The following is an 18,921-nucleotide window of genomic DNA, read 5'->3' on the forward strand; positions in this document are numbered from 1 at the left end:
ATCCTACAGAAAATAAACTTTAATTAATTTTTTAATAACCAATAATAACCTTTAGCTAGTTTGTTTGCTAGAGAAAAGAAGACATAATTTTGGTACCAATAAACAGTTTTTTAAGAAATAGGAAATTGACTGATCAATGAAGATAGTTTGTTTGCCAGATAGAAGCCTAGAAGTTCTGGTAAAAAATGGATCAAATAAATGGCAATAATAGATGGGCTAAATTTCATTTTAGTCGAGGGCGGGGAAAGTCTGAAAAGTAGACATTGGATATTCAACCACTTGAAATGCACTCAGAAAGTGACAATGCCTGCTGCCTTGCAGCAGGCAAATTAGCATGTACATAATTCCTTATTACATAATTCCTAGTACGTTTTAAGGGCACTTGTAATATTAAGAGTAAGACTACATAACTCTTACAATGCTATCGTCAGCAGCCAGGATGAGTTTAGAAGCTTGCCGTATTCACGGTGACTTGTGAATAAATGTCACTTCAAACAGCAGAAGTTCTACATGCTATCACTTGAAGCGCATGCAACAAGCGAGTGTACCGTTAACAGCCGGGATGCTAATAGAAATACGAAGGCCGTGGCGCAGCGGCCACCCGACTTCAACCATCCACCAGAACTCGCTCCTTAGTCTGTCTACTCATTCTACCAGGAATTCGGCACATCTTCAGGTCACAGTGGTGTGCACAATAAAATGCATGCCTCGCCGATCAAGATTTAAGTTTAACATTCCAAAGAAGAAGAAAACACAGTGATTACAATGGTGAACTACGTTACTGTATACCGCTCATCAGAAAACATTACTATTATTTCAGTGACAAATTCGCAAACCCCGGTTGGAACAAGAAGAATACATTGCGCTCAAGGTGTTCTCACCCACATGCATGCGGTGCCTCCACAGCTGCCCGTTAACACGACGTTGACGTGCTCATCAGACCCATCGACGACGACGACGGCCTTCCCGCCGACGTTTCCATGGAAACCGACGACGGCGTCGCCGCCCGTCCATTGCCCGCCACCATGGAGCGGCCGGACGCCTGCAGGCTGGAGCTGATGCCACGACTCGCCCAGCTCTCCATCAGGTTATCGAGTCTGGGCACGAGGTCGATGAATGCTGGCCGATTCACCTGCTCGCGGTGCCAACAGAGCTCTATCAGCGATCGGTACTCTGGCGGGCAGTCGCTGGGTATGCTGGGACGACGGCCGGACACGATGGCCTCCACCAGGTCGCTGATCATGCGACAGTCGTCGTACTCGCTGAATGGTTCCTGCCGCGTGTACAGCTCCCACATCACTATGCCAAAGCTGCGTGTACAGCACAGTACAGAGTGACACACATACACATATGCGCACATACGCGCATACATACACAAAACACAAGTGCACGTGCGCGCACACACACATACACACACACACGCACACACACACAGGACACAAGAGCACAATGACGTGCCATAAAATCACCAGTAAGCACTCACTACAACTTACAAGCGGCCACCAATGCCTAACTTCACTTGGTAGCTTGTGCACTGCTGTGAGCTCCAATGCAGCATGGCTCATGCAATATTGTGATTTTTTTTTTTTTTACTATTGAACACTCACTGCATGATGAACTAAAATGAGGAGAAGAACTCGACACAATGGTACATATCCAGCAGGACGGAGTGGGTGGGACCTGTGAAGCTCAGCCGACCAAGGGTCTCGGCATCACAGCTGCACATGTGCACCAAAGGAAACAAAATGGGGAGTGGAAGGGCGGGGAGGGGAGCAGGAGAGCAAGAACTCTAAGGGTAGGAAAGAGAGGAGGGGTGGGGGGGGGGGGGGGGTAGGAAACCAGGAAACTTGTTATTCCAAGATATGAGTGCAAACAAGTACGCAAACAAGTACAAATATAGCAGTATCAAGATCATGATGCTGAGGCGAAAGTAGAGGCTGATTGCCGTGCAGATTTGACGAAAGATTAGAGTTAGAATGGAGGAGAGTTAGAGAGAGATAAAGACAGATGGATTGGGAGTTTGATGAGAAGGGAGTGCTCCGAGAACATGAACAGGGTCGTACTGGCAGTAGCCTAGGGGGCGATATCCGTGGCCAATGACCAACTCGACCGTTTCAGGTAGCGGTAGGTCTGAACCTTGAACTGCTGCATCCCTTTGGCAGACGGTGCATCGCGGAGGAGAGTGGCTGGCAGTTCATTCCAGGCTTCGATGAGGCACTCTGGGAAAGAGCGCAGCGCAACATTGCACGATCTGGCAGGTAGGGCTGTCTGGAGTTGAAGCTCGTGCGCAAGGTTGGCTGCCGTGCGGCGACGTGTGGCAGGCGCGATGGCGGGTGCGATGGCTCTGGCTGGACGTGTCGCTGCAAGAGCTGGCGGGCTTGTGATGTAATGGAGCTTGTACAGGGTTGTGAGGCCGGCCACACGGCGCCGCAGGGACAGAGTGTCCATTGCAGCCCCTGTCCCAATCAGGGTGAGGGCACGATGCTGGACTCGGTCCAGCTGTGAGAGATGGGTAGCCGCAGCTCCCATCCATACAAGTGGACAGTACTCCATTAGAGGCCGAATGAACCCCCGGTATGCTGTGGCCCGGCCCGGTGGGTCCAGGACATGGCACGCCTTCCGGAAGAAACCAATTCGCTGTGTGGCACGCACTGCAGTTCCTCGAAGATGCTCGGAGTAAGTTAGATGGGCATCAAACGTCACTCCAAGGAGCTTCAGCCGCGAGCATTCTGGGACCGCTGTGCCGTTGAACTTGATCGGTGGTGTCTCCCAGGGTCTGCGGTGGCGGGACACAGTCATGGCCTGTGATTTCGTTGGCTCAAAAGTGACGCGCCACTGATCACCCCATATGTCATGACTGTGCCGATACTGTACGGCTGTACTCCAACATACTAGTGTAGCAAGAAGGACCCACAAGTGTGTGTGTGTGTGTGTGTGTGTGTGTGTGTGTGTGTGTGTGATCCCCGGTGGCCTGATCGGTAGGGCACTGTCCCGGAGAGACAGGGGTGCTGGGTTCGAATCCCGCTCGTGGATCCTTCTTTTGCAACATTGGCGCCTGGCAATGGCTCGAACCCACGCCCACCCCCCACCCCCCTCCCACGAGTAGGTACGGCATGAGGACACAGCCTGTTGGGGCGGGGGACCAGTGTAGCAAGAAGGACCCAAGGGTGTGTGTGATCCCCGTTAGCCTAATCGGTAGGGCACTGTCCCGGAAAGACAGGGGTGCTGGGTTCAAATCCCGCTCGTGGATCCTTCTTTTGCAACACTAGTACCCACATACCGCACAGAGGTGTACAGGTGATGTGCCCACAGGTAGGAGGCTAGAGTAGGGTAATCCCTGATACTGGACTCACTACTGGGCCACAGTGTGTGAGCACACGGCACCGTCACACACTGTGACACAGGAGGGAAGTTTAGTCCGATGTACATGTAATCCGTGTGTACATGTACTTTACGTGTGTACTTTACGTGTGTACTTTACGTGCGTGTACCACGTGATACTCTTGTACTTGTACTTGTTGCTCACTGCCAAAACTGGTCACGTGGGTCTCCCCGGGAGAGGGGGAGAGAGACTCGTGATACTCAGTGACCCACGTACAGGCGTTTTCTGATTCACGACAAACCGTGTATGGAGGCTCACCCACGTTCCGCCAGAACGTGGGTGAAAATCAGAATGGAGCGCATCGTGCAAGCTGTGAGGGTGCTCAGCTGAAGAAATTCCGAAGCACGAAATCAAAATATTCGATGAGCGTCGTCTTTGACCGTCAAGTTTGGGCCTTTCGCTTCATGCTTTTGTTTGTTCCGTGTGACTAAAAACAACATTGCGAACGTGGGTCCACTGCAGGAACTTTACGTGTATCACCCACGTTCCCGTATCCGTTACGTGGGACTAAACCTCCCTTGTGACAGAACACTCGAAAGTCTCTTATTCGGACGCCTCAGATACGGGCACGTCTCTCTACCGGGCACCTTCAGCTGAAGTTCCTATGGCAAAATGCTTTTGAATTCGGGGGTTTGAACTTTTTTTCGCACACGCAAGTGCTTATTTGTCACTGCCAACCTGTGAAATGCACACATTTTATCAATGGATTCTTTTGTAACATGTACATGTGCAATACGTGGCAAATACACTTCTTCAAACAATGATATGATACATGGTAGATGAGTTATCCTGATATACGGGCAAATCTGAGATACGGGCAGTGCCCGGTCTCAAGGTGCCCGGATAAGAGACGTCCGAGTGTACCATGAGTGCAGAACGTATACCAGCCCTTGCCAGAGGTCCCCATGACCTTCACGTGTGTCAGGCTCCATTGCACCAGCCAGTCACTAGCTCGGCATTGTGCCTGTGGGGCTGTAGTGTGCTGCAGTGTGCTGTAGTGTGCTGCAGTGTGTCTGTGGGGTGCTGCAGTGTGCTGCAGTGTGCTGCAGTGTGCTGCAGTGGGGCTGTAGTGTGTCTGTGGGGCTGCAATGTGCCTGTGGGGCTGCAACGTGCTGCAGTGTGCTGTAGTGTGTCTGTGGGGCTGCAATGTGTCTGTGGGGCTGCAATGTGCCTGTGGGGCTGCAACGTGCTGCAGTGTGCTGTAGTGGGGCTGCAGTGTGCCTGTGGGGCTGTAGTGTGCTGCAGTGAGGCTGCAGTGTGCTGCAGTGTGCTGTACCCACCTGTAGACGTCGGTGCTGGAGCCGTACGCCTTGCGCTGTAGCAGCTCCGGTGAGCTCCAGGCAAACGTCCCCACCTCGGTGGAGAGATGCGCCCAGGAACGCAGCAACGGGTCGTCCTCGGTACTGCAGCAATGGCAACGGCAACGATAGCAACAACAACAACAACAACAACAACAACAACAACAACAACAACAACAACAACAACAACAACAACAACAACAACAACAACAACAACAACAACAACAACAACAACAACAACAGCAGCAGCAGCAGCAGCAGCAGCAGCAGCAAGAAAAACAAAAGGAAACAAGATATATGTACACATACTAAGATGCATACACACACACACACACACACACACACACACACACACACACACACACACACACACACACATCCACACATCCGTGCCTATGTGCAGAGATGTTCAGAGGGACAAACTCTTTGTTTTCAGTGGGCTCGCATTCTCAGCTATCTCTGGTCACAAGATACCGCACCGCCCTACCGCCCTACTCATTTTTTTTTCAATTTTACGATTTTTCAGGTCGCAGAACAAAAATGCGGCCACAAATCGATTGCTCCGGGTGCTCGCTGCGACTGTATGTTGCATTCTGTGTGACAAGACAAAAGTGGAACATGGAAAGAATGGGTGCACCGCTTGCTTCTAAATGCCCCCCCCCCCCCCCCCCCCCACACACCTCATTCTCTACAACTTTCTCCTGGTTAGAACACTGGTATTGCAGGTAGACACCATACACCGACATTGCACACTGGGCCGCTTAGCTAGTGCAGCATCCATACAGATGACACGCAGAATGCATGCTAATACCAAGAGTACGTGAAAACCAGAGTGTGCAGCTTGGGGCTTTTTCTACTATGGGTGTCTGTCACGGCGGAATTCCGTGACTACATCATATTTGGCGCAGATCTGAGGCGGGAAGTGGCGTAGAGCGTACAACTGAGCTGCAGTTGTGCAGAAAGAGACCTGCTTGAATCCTGCTTGTACGCACTGCATCACTAGAATGATGTAATCACGGAGTTCTGCCGTGACAGCGACCCATCCGAGCTGCGCACTCTGGTTTTCATGTACTCTTGCTAATAGTGATGCTAGTGTTAATGCCAATGATACCTCGATCGGAGGTCCCTGGTTCGAGTACCTCGATCGGAGGTCCCTGGTTCGATTAGTGCGGAGGTCCCTGGTTCGAGTACCTCGATCGGAGGTCCCTGGTTCGATTAGCGCGGAGGTCCCTGGTTCGAGTACCTCGAGCGGAGGTCCCTGGTTCGATTAGAGCGGAGGTCCCTGGTTCGATTCCTGGTGGTGACAGTCGTATTTTACTATTCAGACTTTTCCCCGTTTGCATCTTTCACTCAAACCAACGGACAATGACAATGCTAACGATAACGCCAGTGCTTGCTTACAAACGGCGCTGTGCCTTGGACAGGGAGCGATTCCTGGGCAGCGTGGCCGGCCAGGAGACCTGCACTATGCTGGCGCTGTGTGGAGCCTTGGGATCTCTCTCATTCTCCAGTGCTAGGCCAATGTTGGGTATAGTGCGGGCTGCGCCAAAATCAGCCACCTTCAGAATCTACGCCGCAGACAAGAACACCAGCAAAAAAAAAACAATTCTTAGACTGGAATAGAACATTCCCAACTATTCCCAACTATATTTACAATGAATTGAAAATATGGCCGAAAGCTCTGTTGCAATATTTAGTTCTGGAATAGAACATGCATGTAAAGTGCAACCTGTCTATAGACGACCGCTCAAGGGATCTCCAAAGCGTGGTCTCTGTTACCAGGTGGTCTCCTTATCCAGGGTCATTCGACTGGGATTACCTTAGCATCCCTTGGTCCTGGCTGCGGTGGTCTTTTGGGACAGGTGGTTTGCCTTGACAGCCTATACTGTAACGAGTGAAAGCTACTAGGTAAATCGCCCAATATGCACGTCACAATTGATAGTCGATTTCACGCTCGTTAATTAATATCTGCATTGATCTGTCGTGAACATTAGACAGTTAACAGTGCACTGTAGTTCAGTACAGTAGAGTACTGTAAATATACAAATTTTCGGCAGCTATTTAATTTCGGGCTATATTCGGCACCGACCGAAAACGCCTAAATTAAAACGCCGATGAAATTTTTCACAGCATCTGTCGCACAATACCATGCCCTCTACCCCACGCCGAAAATACATCGCCGCCGAAATGTCAAAAATCGTGAAGTGCCAAAATTTTGCAGCGCCGACATTTTGTATATTTACAGTATAGCCCAGTGTAGAGCTGACGTACTACCGGTCGGAGTAGTAATCCCCGCATTCAATGTACACTGGTACTGTACTCACGAAGTGCGTGCGTGTACCAGTCATGTGACCTTGGATACACAGTACATGCATCTGTACCTGGATTATACAGTACAGCTGTCATGTCCCAAAGAGTTTCACTGTTCATTGTCCAAGTACAGTACAGTCATGCACAACCTCGGATAAGGTGACCACCTGGCCCAGGAGACCACTGCAGCCAGGACCAGGGGATGCTATCTCCAGTCAAATGACCCTCCTGGCTCGCCGGAACCCGTCCAGTTGGTGAGGTCATCACCGGACTAACTTGTTAGCCACCACCAACACAATAGTCATGTTTACTGCTGAGGAGGTTGTGTATACCCGCTATAACTTTGTCACTTTGAGATACACATGCTTGTACCAGCCAGCCAGACAACAGCTATATCATACACAAACTGTATGAAAGATTATGGTATGACCGGACCAACGTGTTAGCCACCAACATGGCATGTTTACTGCTGAGGAGGTTGCGTGTACCCTCTATATCATACACAATCTGTACGAAATATTATGGTATGACCGGACCAATCTAAAACTGCTTCCGGCGATCCTGCCCTGGATAAGGAGATCACCACCTGGGTACAAGGGCCACTCTTTGAAGGACCCTTGAGAGGTCGTCTTAGAGAGGTTACACGGCACAGTGAGTGCTGCTCAATGAAATCCTGTCGAGTCACTCAGTTGCGTAGCGCATCCCTAGACCTGCGAACCATGGGGCCCGCGAAACTGGTGCAAGGCGCAAACTTGAGCGACGAGACTGGATGTCATTCAGCTGCACTGTGCATGCATAATAATTAGTGCTGAGTCGGGTAGCATTTTCTTCGGGTATCGGGTTCGGATAATTTTCCACGGGTAGAACGGGTACCCGATCGGGTAATGTTTTCATGGTAACACCACAATGCACCCTTCCTTTACACACTGGGTGGACATGCGGAGTATTACATCAATTATTTGTACACGTGCACTGTACCTGAGGTCTTCTGCGACTTCGGGTTTGCGGGCACTATTCTCTACCCGTCTACCCGAGGTCCTCACGGGTAGCACGGGTACCCGACTACCCGTGCACACCACTAATAATAAAAAATAATGTGCAGTGACTCACTGGACACGCGCTGTGCGCATCTTATATTTTATTTTTAGTTGTGCTTACCCATCGTTCGCTGATTACGAGATTCGCACTCTTGAGGTCACGATGGATTCTCGGCGGCTTCAAGCTGTGAAGGAAACGCATGCCACGCGCCGCGTCTAGTGCGAACCGCAGTCGCTGAACGTGGTCTACGTGAATCTGCTCCAGGAAAATGGTGCATGTGTGTGTGCATGAGATCGAGAGGGAGACAGACACACAGAGAGAGAAAGAGAGAGAGAGAGAGAGAGAGAGAGAGAGAGAGAGAGAGAGAGAGAGAGAGAGAGAGAGAGAGAGAGAGAGAGAGAGAGAGAGAGAGAGAGAGAGAGAGAGAGAGAGAGAGAGAGAGAGAGAGAGAGAGAGAGAGAGAGAGAGAGAGAGAGAGAGAGAGAGAGAGAGAGAGCACAACCGAGAAACACCCAAAGACCGTGAGGATGAGTACTGTAGAGTGTACACGGAGGGTGGCAAAAGCAGTAGTAGCTGCCAAGCAGATAAGTTCACAAGAGAAAACGGTGACATTGCATACAGGGTACACGAGCCTACCTCCCTCCCCCCCCCCCCCCCCACCTACACACACACACACACACACACACACACACACACACACACACACGTACACACACTGTTGATGTTCATGTGACAAAGAGACTCCGTAATAGATCCTTGATGTACGTTATGGTACTGTATGGCTGATGTGGTATTCTTTGTTTTTTTTAATACTTCACCAAGCAAACAGGCAAGGATGTCTTCTCATCAGCCAACGCCTGGCTCTCACAGGATGATGATACAATAGACATGACTGTTAGTGCTAACACTATACCTCTTGTCGGGCAAGAATGCTGTAGAGCGTTCCGCGCTGCATGTACTCCAGGACCAGGAATGGCAGGTCGGAGCCCTTCTCCGTGCCCGTGCCCAGGAACAGGACGATGTTCGGGTGGCGGATGCGCCGCAGCGTCTCCACCTCGCGCTCGAACTCCTGCTGCAGGCTGGCGTCGTGCAGATGACGGTGCAGCTTCTTCACGGCCACCTGCATGTCGCGGTACTCGGCCAGCCACACCTCGCCGAAGCCGCCCGGCGAGTCGGTGTCGATGCGCTTCTTCAGCACTATCTCGTCGGAGCTGTGAATGGGCAGACGTGTGCGCGCACGGTAGGGTGCGGAGGACACGTGAGCGTCCATGTATTCGGGAATGCACACAGACACACGGAAGTGCACAAACACGCATGCACACACGCATGCATAGGCACAGGCACATGGACGCATGCGCTCACAAACACAGACACACAGAAAGACAGTAAGAAATGACAGACAGATAGACAGACAGACAGACAAACACATACACACAGATACCCCCCCCCCCCCCACACACACACACACATATGCACATATGCGCACACACACACACACACACACACACACACACACACACACACACACACACACACAAGTGTATAGGCACGACCACACAGTCAGCGCAGATTGGAAGCACCTATGATCCTCAAAACACACAGGACCATGCAGATGCGGCACACAGACAATACAATCATGCCTTACACCGGCAAAGTCTGGTACAGGGATGTAGGACAGGGGCAGGGGCAGGGAAAGGGGCAGGGGCAGGAGCAGGGGCAGGTATAGGGATAGGGGCAGGTACAGAGATGTGGGACAGGGGCAGGGAAAGGGGCAGGTATAGGTTCAGGGATAGGAGTAGGGGCAGGTAAAGGGGCAGGGACAGGGGCAGGGGCACGTACAGGGATAAGGGCAGGTACAGGGATAGGGAACGAGTGTGTGTGGGGGGGGGGGGGGGCGTTCAACAGCATCACAGCACACACTGGTTCAGGGATTCTGCAGTACTTCAGTACCTGTGTTGAAGACCGCCATCATTATTAAGAGCTGCACATACCGTATTTTACCGGTTATAAGTCAACCTTTTAATGACCTAAAAAGGGGAAGTCGACTTACAACCGGGGTATAACTGCCCTTCAACCGGTAAATCGAGGCCCCAAGTCTGGAGGTCGACTTATAAGTGGTAAAATACGGTGCCTAGACTAAGGCCCTCTGCAGGCCACTTACATAGACTAAGGTCCTCTGCAGACAACATACGTAGACTAAGGCTGCAACCACACTAGGTACAAAACTGCGTAAACGCAACTTTTCTGCTTATGTCGTCAAGGAAACGCGTGCGAAACGCAAAACGTACTGCGTTTCGTTTCAGTAAATCGGGTACCCCTGTAGAAAGCAACTTTTCGCCTTTTCCTTGCGTTTCGCTCGGTTCTTCATACGGGTAGATGTTTCATAAAATTCTTCTTGAGGCTTGCACTGTGTCAGTAGTAGACGCCTTCCTTGTCAGTTTGTAGTATTTCAGATTTCATCTGCCAGGGCTTTGCTTTCAGTATAATTTCCGGACAGTCCTGTTGCCTGCTGTTGTTAGTTCGAGATGCCGTGCAACTACATTGTATTTCGCTGATAATCACGACCGGAGAAGCTCATGCAGCTTGGGGCACCGTACCAGAAGACGAAGCAGGGCCAGATGATAGCCTGGAGCGGACCATCCGAGAGAGGGAGATGACTGAGGCCTTGAACATGTCTGTCAAGGCGCTCGCGACTCTTTTTCAAACTACTACTACATGTAGTACATACATTTTCACAGCACGATTTTTCTGGGACCCAGAAACGTGGACAAAACGCAAGGATTCCTTGCGCATGAAATGGCAGTGTGGATGCGACTTTGCGTTATCTAAAAGCTGAACGCAAACGCGTACTTGATTTTGTACGTAGTGTGGCTGCAGCCTAAGGCCCTCTGCAGACCACTTACATAGACTAAGGCTCTCTGCAGACCACTTACATAGACTGATGCGTCACAAGGCAAGGTTACCCTTACCCTGCAAAAACGGTTCAAAACACGAAGAGGAGCCAGCGGCACAAGTTCACTTTACCGGGCGGGAAACTAACCATTTGGTTTTAATTCCGAGTTTCAGCACATCAATATCGTCTGATGATTGGCGGCGTGAATAATGCACACAATAATTGTGATCACTTTGATACCCATCACTGGGCTTGGTGGGTGTCTTCCCCGGACAGGGATCGAATGGTAACGAGGCATCACTCCCTTTATTCTATAGTAAGCCAAAGCATTCTTAGGATTCTAACCCATTTAGCGCTAGAGACGTATACAATGCCAAATAAGGAGTGCATAGCCCGGGTGCCATGACCTAACAGACTAGGGCACTTTCGTGAACAATCCTACTAAGAAAGTGAAGATTTTTCTGCCGGTTTGTTCGAACTATCTGCAAAAATCAGATCGTTTCCGAAAGATGGGAACACGCGGCAGCCCTGGGATTGCGCACTGGGCAGAGCTGAGTTGGTATGCATAGGACAGCGGGGCGGCAAGCTGTCATGTACTAGTACATACCTGATCTCCCAGGCGGACGCCAGATCGCTGACCTCCTTGCGGCTGATGCGCAGCTGGCGCGCCTTGGTGCGCTCGGCACGCCGATGCCGGGTGTACTTACGGTAGACGACAATGGAGAGGACCAGCAGGACCTGCAGCAGGATGGCGAAGCAGATGAGCAGGTAGTAGATGGGCAGCAGGCAGTTGTCGCTGGGCACGAAGCCAAACTCGCACGAGCAGCTGGCCACGCCGGTCACCGCCGTCACCGTGCATTCCCCGTTGCCGTGGCAAACGTCCGGCACGCAGCGCGAGCAGTTGCCGATGGCGGTGGCGCCGCGCACGCCCGTCATCGACTGGCCGGCGCACTGCACGCACTCGCGCGCCCCGCTCTCGTCCGTGTACGAGAACTCGTCGCACAGGTGGCAGCTGTCCGAGGAGAAGTTGCCCGTGTAGGATCCCGTCGGGCAGGCCGGCTGCACGTTGAACAGGCCGGCGCCCTGCAGGCTGCCGATCTCCTTCGTCTGTATGCTCCCACCCATGATGTGCAGGTGATCCTCGATCACAAAGCTAGTGTGCAGGAAGACACTGCCCGGCGAGTTGCTAACGGGCAGCTGAAGCCAGTCGCCGGTGTCGATGTCATACACGCCGATCGAGGAGAGCGCGATCTCGCTGTCGTGCTGGCACAGGTTCTCGAAGTAGTAGTACGGCGCCTGCTGCGCCCAGTGGCTGAACGACTGCTTGCTGCAGCCGCCGCTGATCACCAGCTTGTTGCCCAGCAGAGCGGCGTTGTGGAACACGCGGCCGTAGGGCGCGCCGCGCGACAGATCCGTCCACTGCATGCTGGTCAGATTGAGGCGATGGAAACTGGGCAGCAGGTACTTGATCTTGGCGGCGTCCTCCGTGATCCCGCCAAATACGTACATGCTGTCGCCGCTCAGCGTCGCCGAGTGGCCGACCAATCGCGGTGCGTCGCGTCGCCAGTGACTGTGGAACTCGCCTGCGCACGTCTGACGCGACCGCAGCGACCAGGTCAGAACGTCGCTGCGGATCTGGTCCGACGCGCGGTCGAAGCCGCCGAAGATCACCATGCGCTTGCCGGCAAGGTCCATGACGGCTGAGTGGAACAGGCGCTGCCACTGGGCCTTCTCGGGAATGTTGGGTGGCGCGGCCATCGTCCACTCTAGCGACGTGAAGTTGAAGCACCACAGGTCGGCGTGCATCTCCACGATCGGTATCGACGACGTCGGCGGTATGCGCAGGAAGTAGCCGCCGAACAGGAACAGGCTGAGGTTGTCGGAGACGATGGTGAAGCCGCTGCGTTGTGAGGGGGCCGGCACGGGAGCCACGCGTGACCAGGTCTTCTCTGTGTGCTCAAACAACCATATGCTCATACCCAGGTTGCGCACAACCTCGATTGGCGGCTCCCCGTCGACCGTCGTGTAGTTGCCCTGGAAACCGCCGACGATGAATGCCACGATGTTGCCGCGGTAAACCCGCAGGTTGGCGATGACGGTGCTGTACTTTGGCAGGTACTCGGGCGGCGTGCCTAGCTGCACAAATATACCGTTGACCGACGGAGTTGCCGACGTATTCGACGACGTCACAGCCGCCGTTCCCCATGGCGACATCGCCGTGGCGTTGATCTTGGGGCTGCAGGCGGCGCAGCGTGAGAAGGTAAGCTGGAACGGCACGTACAGGAACTCTCCGGTGTCCTGCGACGGGCGCCGCATCAGCAGTGTGATGTCGGTGCCGACCGCCGAGCGCAGGTTGGCCGGGTGCATGCTGAGGTAGGGCACGAGGTCGTAGGGGACGCTCGGCGACACCAGGGACCAGAGCTGCGTGGCTCGGTCGAAGACGTGCAGCAGTGCTTGCCCGCGGTGGATGGGCTCGTCGCTGCAGTCCATTGTGTACACAACGACAATGTCAAGTTCAGGAAGGTATGATGCCGGCGGTGTCACACTCGGACTGTCCTTGTTCGGCGGCAGGGCACAGCGATCGTTCACCGCACCCTTGTACTGCCACACGACCGCGTCCAGGTCAGTCACGTCCAGCTCCCACAGGTCGCGCAGCAGCAAGCTCGGCTCCGCGGTGGTGAAGTTCTCCGACCAGCCGCCGAACATGAGCAGGCGGCCGTCCGTGGTGAACTGCAGCATGGCGTGCACTCGCGGCGAGGGCAGCGGCGACTCCGACGCCACCGTCAGCTGGCTCCAGTTGCCGGGGCTGAGCACGGACTCACACTGCTCCACGCTCAGCAGCCACAGGTCGTTGAGAAAGCGCAGCGGGTACACAATGCCCAGCGCCATGCCACCGAACACAAAGTACTGGCACTCGTGGCTGCTGCTAGTGATGCCGCCGCTGCTGCTGCTGCTGCTGTTCGGTGGCGCTGCGTCGTGCGTCGTCACTGTGCGCCCGACGGCGCTGTGTCGGAACCGGGCCAGGTCGCCGTGGTAGCCGGGCGTCTCCACCGGGTGCCAACGGAAGTCGTTCAGCCGCCACGTGTCGTTGAACAGCACGCCGGAGAAGGTTGCGCCGCCGAACAGGAAGATCGTGTCGATGAAGTCGTCGTCGGGCGGATTGACAATGTGTGCTACCGCCATGCTTGGCCAGATTCTCTTGGGTCCACCGGGCTGATAGGGTAACCCAACTTGAGCAGCATCCGGTATGGGGTCTTCCAGTGTCACCCAGCTGGCTAACTCCCGTTGGTACAGCCAGGAGCGCGAGACCAAGCCAGTTTCCGACACCATGTACAGCAGGACACTCTCCGCTAGCGATCCGTTAGCGGCTGCCTGGAACTGTATGACCGACGCTGACGCGTACAATTGTCCGGCCCCATAACCATCCTGACGATCGTCCAGATCGCCAGGTAGCGTGGCGCTCGTTATCACGCTGTTGCTCCATGCGTTGAATACACTCGTCTCCGTCGGCGTTGATGTGCCGCTGCTCGTTGACTGCACCGGCGCGGCTCTCGCTGATCGACGGGAGTCATCAATGTTCGCTGTTTCCCGATATCCCTCGCCATTCTGACGACTCGCCGCCCTGGCACCGTGCGCTGACACCCATACAGGCGGGTTGCAGGGCGGCAGGCTGCGTCCGTTGGTTCCACCTCCGTACGAGCGTTTTGTCCAGCAGCCGAGCGGAGGATAGTCGTCAGCGTCCGCAGCGGCCGGGTTTTCGGCGTGCACGCCCAAGAAGCCAGCGCCCGCTAGCGTGGTGGAGACGAGCAGCAAAGCACTGCAGTAGAAGCGCGCTGTAGTCCAGTGTGGCATGGCGTAGTCGCAGTTGTTTTTACCGAAGTCCAAGCGGTTGCGAACGGATGGGAGGAGTTTCTACTGACTTGATTTCATTGCAACATTTGCGCAGGAGCTAGAGATGTTCTTGGTAGACCTTGGAAATGGCAAAGATGTGACATGCTATTACAAGGTCGGAGACTCCGTACCATGCGCAAAGGTAGGAGGATATCCCAACTCCCGATGGTCTTCTTGACCAACACTTAGACCTCTGGGATTCTGGAACAAAATCAGTTCTGTGTCGACCTTCGGATTAGTACAAGAACTGCTGGAGATTACTTTGGGCGATGGTACATGTACAGTATGTGGAATGCGAAAATCGTCTTGTTTCATTCTGCCGTTATACATCAGTTGTCAATGCTACTGCTGCGGCGAGTGCTGGCAGCTTCTCTTCATCATGGTCACTCTGACTCAGTGACTGTCCGATCACGTAGCATGGCCGGTCAAAATGCCAGCTCTAGCTCTGCAGAGCGACGCAGTACTTGTACGCCGATGACTGGGTTTGGGCACAAAAACGCACCAGAGACAAAGATTGACAGCGAGGTAGATCAATGGTAGATCACGCGGACGGACTCGGCGCAGTCAAGCATGCCGATGATGGACTTGTAGTGAGGCGCAAGATGCAGGATCACGTCCGGCGAGAAAAGGACAAGGGAGCAACATGGAACACATCATGGCAGGATCTAGGATGCAGTCAGCACTTGTTGTTTTTGCGGGAGCGATCTAGCATGCACTGAGTCAGACCAGGTATGTTCCGCTTCAATTGTCATGCATTTTTAGATGTACAATCATGCACAATCATGTAATACACGATACAGTGTAGATCTACTACAGTACTAGCACTGAATGAAACGAACATTCTGTGTACAGTGACTCTGTATTGGCAAGCATCTTTGGCATTTTAGATGACATGTCAATACAATGTCCCGTGCGTAAGCAATTGCACACTAGATGCCCACTTGGATACTAGTACTACAGTGCATGCGAGTACTCTCGATCTTAGAGGATGTCACTGCGCCATTCTTATCAGCTGCTGTTGCGTGTTGTGCGTCGTTGCGCATTGGGTTAAGTTGTTTACTAGCCCAAAGGCCTGGGTGGTGCGCCACAGCAAGCCCCACCATGCCAACACGATGGATCAACATTGGCTGAACCATAATTGTTTAGAATTCACAGTGACGTAGCTCTATTGCCTGTTGTCTGGCGGCCAGACGACCTTAAGGCTATGTGCCCCTTGTTCCCCTTGTTCCCACCTTCCAACCCGGCAAATATTTAGATTTTGATAAAAACGATTCAAAGACTCTCAATTATTTTGTGGAAGAGAAAAGAACATATGGATACGAGTTAAGAGTAACTCTCCATCACTGTAACATGATACTATATACAGTCAGAAAGTGCAATAACTAGGCACAAAACTGACAGAGTACTGAAACATTCGACGTCCTGACACCTAGCTTCAACACATCTCCATAGCGCTAACCGACAGCCTTCCAACTTGGAAGGTTCAAGGTTATGGAAAAGACCAAAGAGGGGAAGGCAAGCGCAACGAAAACGAGCAAAAGCTACAGTCCCAACGGAACAAAGAATGTCGATTGTTACTGGACGATGACGAGACCAGCACGATATTTGACAAAGCGGTCTAACTACAATTCGATGCTGCTTCGAATTGTAGTTAGACCGCTTTGTCAAATATCGTGCTGGTCTCGTCATCGTCCAGTAACAATCGACATTCTTTGTTCCGTTGGGACTGTAGCTTTTGCTCGTTTTCGTTGCGCTTGCCTTCCCCTCTTTGGTCTTTTCCATAACCTTGAACCTTCCAAGTTGGAAGGCTGTCGGTTAGCGCTACGGAGTTGTGTTGAAGCTAGGTGTCAGGACGTCGAATGTTTCAGTACTCTGTCAGTTTTGTGCCTAGCTATTGCACTTTCTGACTGTATATAGTATCATGTTACAGTGATGGAGAGTTACTCTTAACTCGTATCCATATGTCCTTTTCTCTTCCACATTTATTTATGGCTCAACATCCGAGTTTCAAATTATTTTGTAGTATTTTTTAAGAACTTTGAAACTCCACTGTAGCCTTGTCATTATTTTCAGTACACCCAACTCGCAACACACTAACAGTCCTTGGCTACACCACGTACAGTTGAAATTGTCCACACTCCATACTTGACCACACACGCACACATACACATACACATACACACACACACACACACACACACACACACACACACACACACATAACCCCACCCCACCCACACACATCAACTCAACCATGGCTGTTTCACGCCCACTTTGCACTTGATGAAATGCTCACTTACATTGTTATGTCTTAGTGCTAGCTTATAACGTGTTTCAGATTACATGTACATGTAGCAGTGTGAATTATGTGACTGTTCCTGTACTGTCTTATAAAAGCCAACTTTGTATCATTCTTCTCCTATATCCCTGATGATGCCCTCCTGGGTGAAAATTTGGACAATTTCAACTGTACGTGGTGTAGCCAAGGACTGTTAGTGTGTTGCGAGTTGGGTATACTGAAAATACTTGAAGTATAAATATAAAAAGATATACATGTACTTTCACACAAAACAAGCTCGGTGCAGCACTAACCACGGCAGGGGAACCCGACCCTCCACCATTGCCAACTCACGAAGCATGTGAACTGGACTGTGACGGGCCGACCGAGCACCCCAGACACACAATACAGCGGGACGTAGCAGCGCGAAAGACACCCGACAGCGATGTGCCCCTTGTGGTGGTGATGATGATGATGATGATGATGATGATGATGATGATGATGATGATGATGATGATGATGATGATGATGATGATGATGACACCAGGCGGAGTAGGGTGCTGCCTTTGGCCTCAACTTAATATAATGCTATTTGGTTTTTCCCCTTTTATTACTCTGTGTTCATTGCTTGTTTTTGTATTGATTTACTTCCTTGACTGCTTTTGTGTTTCATCATTTTCCGGTTGGTTTTGTGTTGATTTCCCCTGTTCACTTTACATATTGTAATGATATACATTTGCTTTGCCCGTAAAAGAGGCTTTTCTCATGAAAAATGTTTCGTTGTGTTCCATCATCGGTGTAGGTGGACCAAGCAGGTTGGGTGCCGGAGAACGCCCTACCCAAACTCCTGGCCCGTTGGCGAATTAACACGAGGTGCTGGATCAGACCTAGAAGTTGCATTGCATGGTTTCCCGTTTGCCCAAACTGGTAGATCTACGGGATGAGAAGTGAAGGCGCTTGCAATGATTGCCGATAGTGCGTAGTTCGCAGTGGTCATCGCATCCATCAGTTTAGAAAAGAAGGCAAAACGGAACCCGGTGATAGTGGACAGGCCTGCCTGGTTGTTTAGGGCCGATTCCCACTACCAAGAGTACATGAAAACCAGAGTGTGCAGCTTGGCCTTGGGGTCTTTTCTGCTATGGGTGTCTGTCACGGCGAAATTCCGTGATTACATCATATTTGGCCCAGATCTGAGGCGGGAAATGGCGTAGTGCGTACAACTGAGCTGCAGTTGTGCAGAAAGAGACCTGCTTGAATCCTGCTTGTACGCACTACATCACTAAAATGATGTAATCACGGAATTTCGCCGTGACAGCAACCCATCCACTCTGGTTTTCATGTACTCTTGCCACTACGGTACCGTGAGTGCCGTGCCGACGATTTGGGTAGGTCACGTGTACCCCACGGTACGAGCTTGAAGCTGAGAGTGATTTACACCTGCGCACAGTCATTCCGTGCATTCCGTCGGCAGGCCGGATCACCATTTTTTTCAATTTCTGACTTTGGTCCTGAGGGAAAATAGCGGGGGAGATGACTGGAGAAAGCTCAAGAATCAACCAATCGAAAAGCCAAAAGCCAAGAAAAAACTTCGTACCACAAATACAAAAGAAAGAAAAAACTTCCTTTCAGGGAGTAGTAAAATGCCTACTACTCACTGCATTCGACCTCACGGAATACCACGGCATGCCATTTCCACCCCCCAGAGACCCTCGGCACCGGAATGTCCACGGTGCGGTACGGCAGGAGCCACGGAATGAACTCGCGCCAAAACTGCCCCTCACGTGAGCAAATCACCATGGGTACTCACGGCACGGCACTCACGGTACCGTAG

At 52.1% G+C, this 18,921-nt stretch overlaps 1 protein-coding gene across 1 annotated transcript; it reads right to left on the minus strand.

Annotated features, from left to right (window-relative positions):
• Positions 1–87: 87 nt before the first annotated feature.
• LOC135811817 (uncharacterized) lies at positions 88–15,444 on the minus strand. Its single transcript, XM_065325063.1, has 6 exons — positions 11,529–15,444; positions 8,942–9,239; positions 8,149–8,283; positions 6,082–6,248; positions 4,663–4,785; positions 88–1,310 (listed from the first exon to the last, which is right to left on the minus strand). The coding sequence occupies exons 1-6, from the start codon at positions 14,771–14,773 to the stop codon at positions 914–916; spliced, it is 4,365 nt and encodes a 1,454-aa protein (XP_065181135.1). The 5' UTR covers positions 14,774–15,444; the 3' UTR covers positions 88–913.
• Positions 15,445–18,921: the final 3,477 nt, after the last annotated feature.

The sequence above is a fragment of the Sycon ciliatum genome, chromosome 3, assembly GCF_964019385.1.
Source record: "Sycon ciliatum chromosome 3, ocSycCili1.1, whole genome shotgun sequence".
In the NCBI taxonomy this organism is placed as follows: Eukaryota; Metazoa; Porifera; class Calcarea; order Leucosolenida; family Sycettidae; genus Sycon; species Sycon ciliatum.

What these genes read in the sequence shown, in the direction of transcription:
- LOC135811817 (XM_065325063.1), bottom strand. Translation starts at nt 14,773, where the DNA reads ATGCCACACTGGACTACAGCGCGCTTCTACTGCAGTGCTTTGCTGCTC. An exon ending in GCGTCCGCCTGGGAGATCAG is followed by an intron (nt 9,240 to 11,528) that starts GTATGTACTAGT and finishes GCCCATTCACAG; the next exon opens with CTCCGACGAGATAGTGCTGA. An exon ending in TCGTAATCAGCGAACGATGG is followed by an intron (nt 6,249 to 8,148) that starts GTAAGCACAACT and finishes TCTGCGGCGTAG; the next exon opens with ATTCTGAAGGTGGCTGATTT.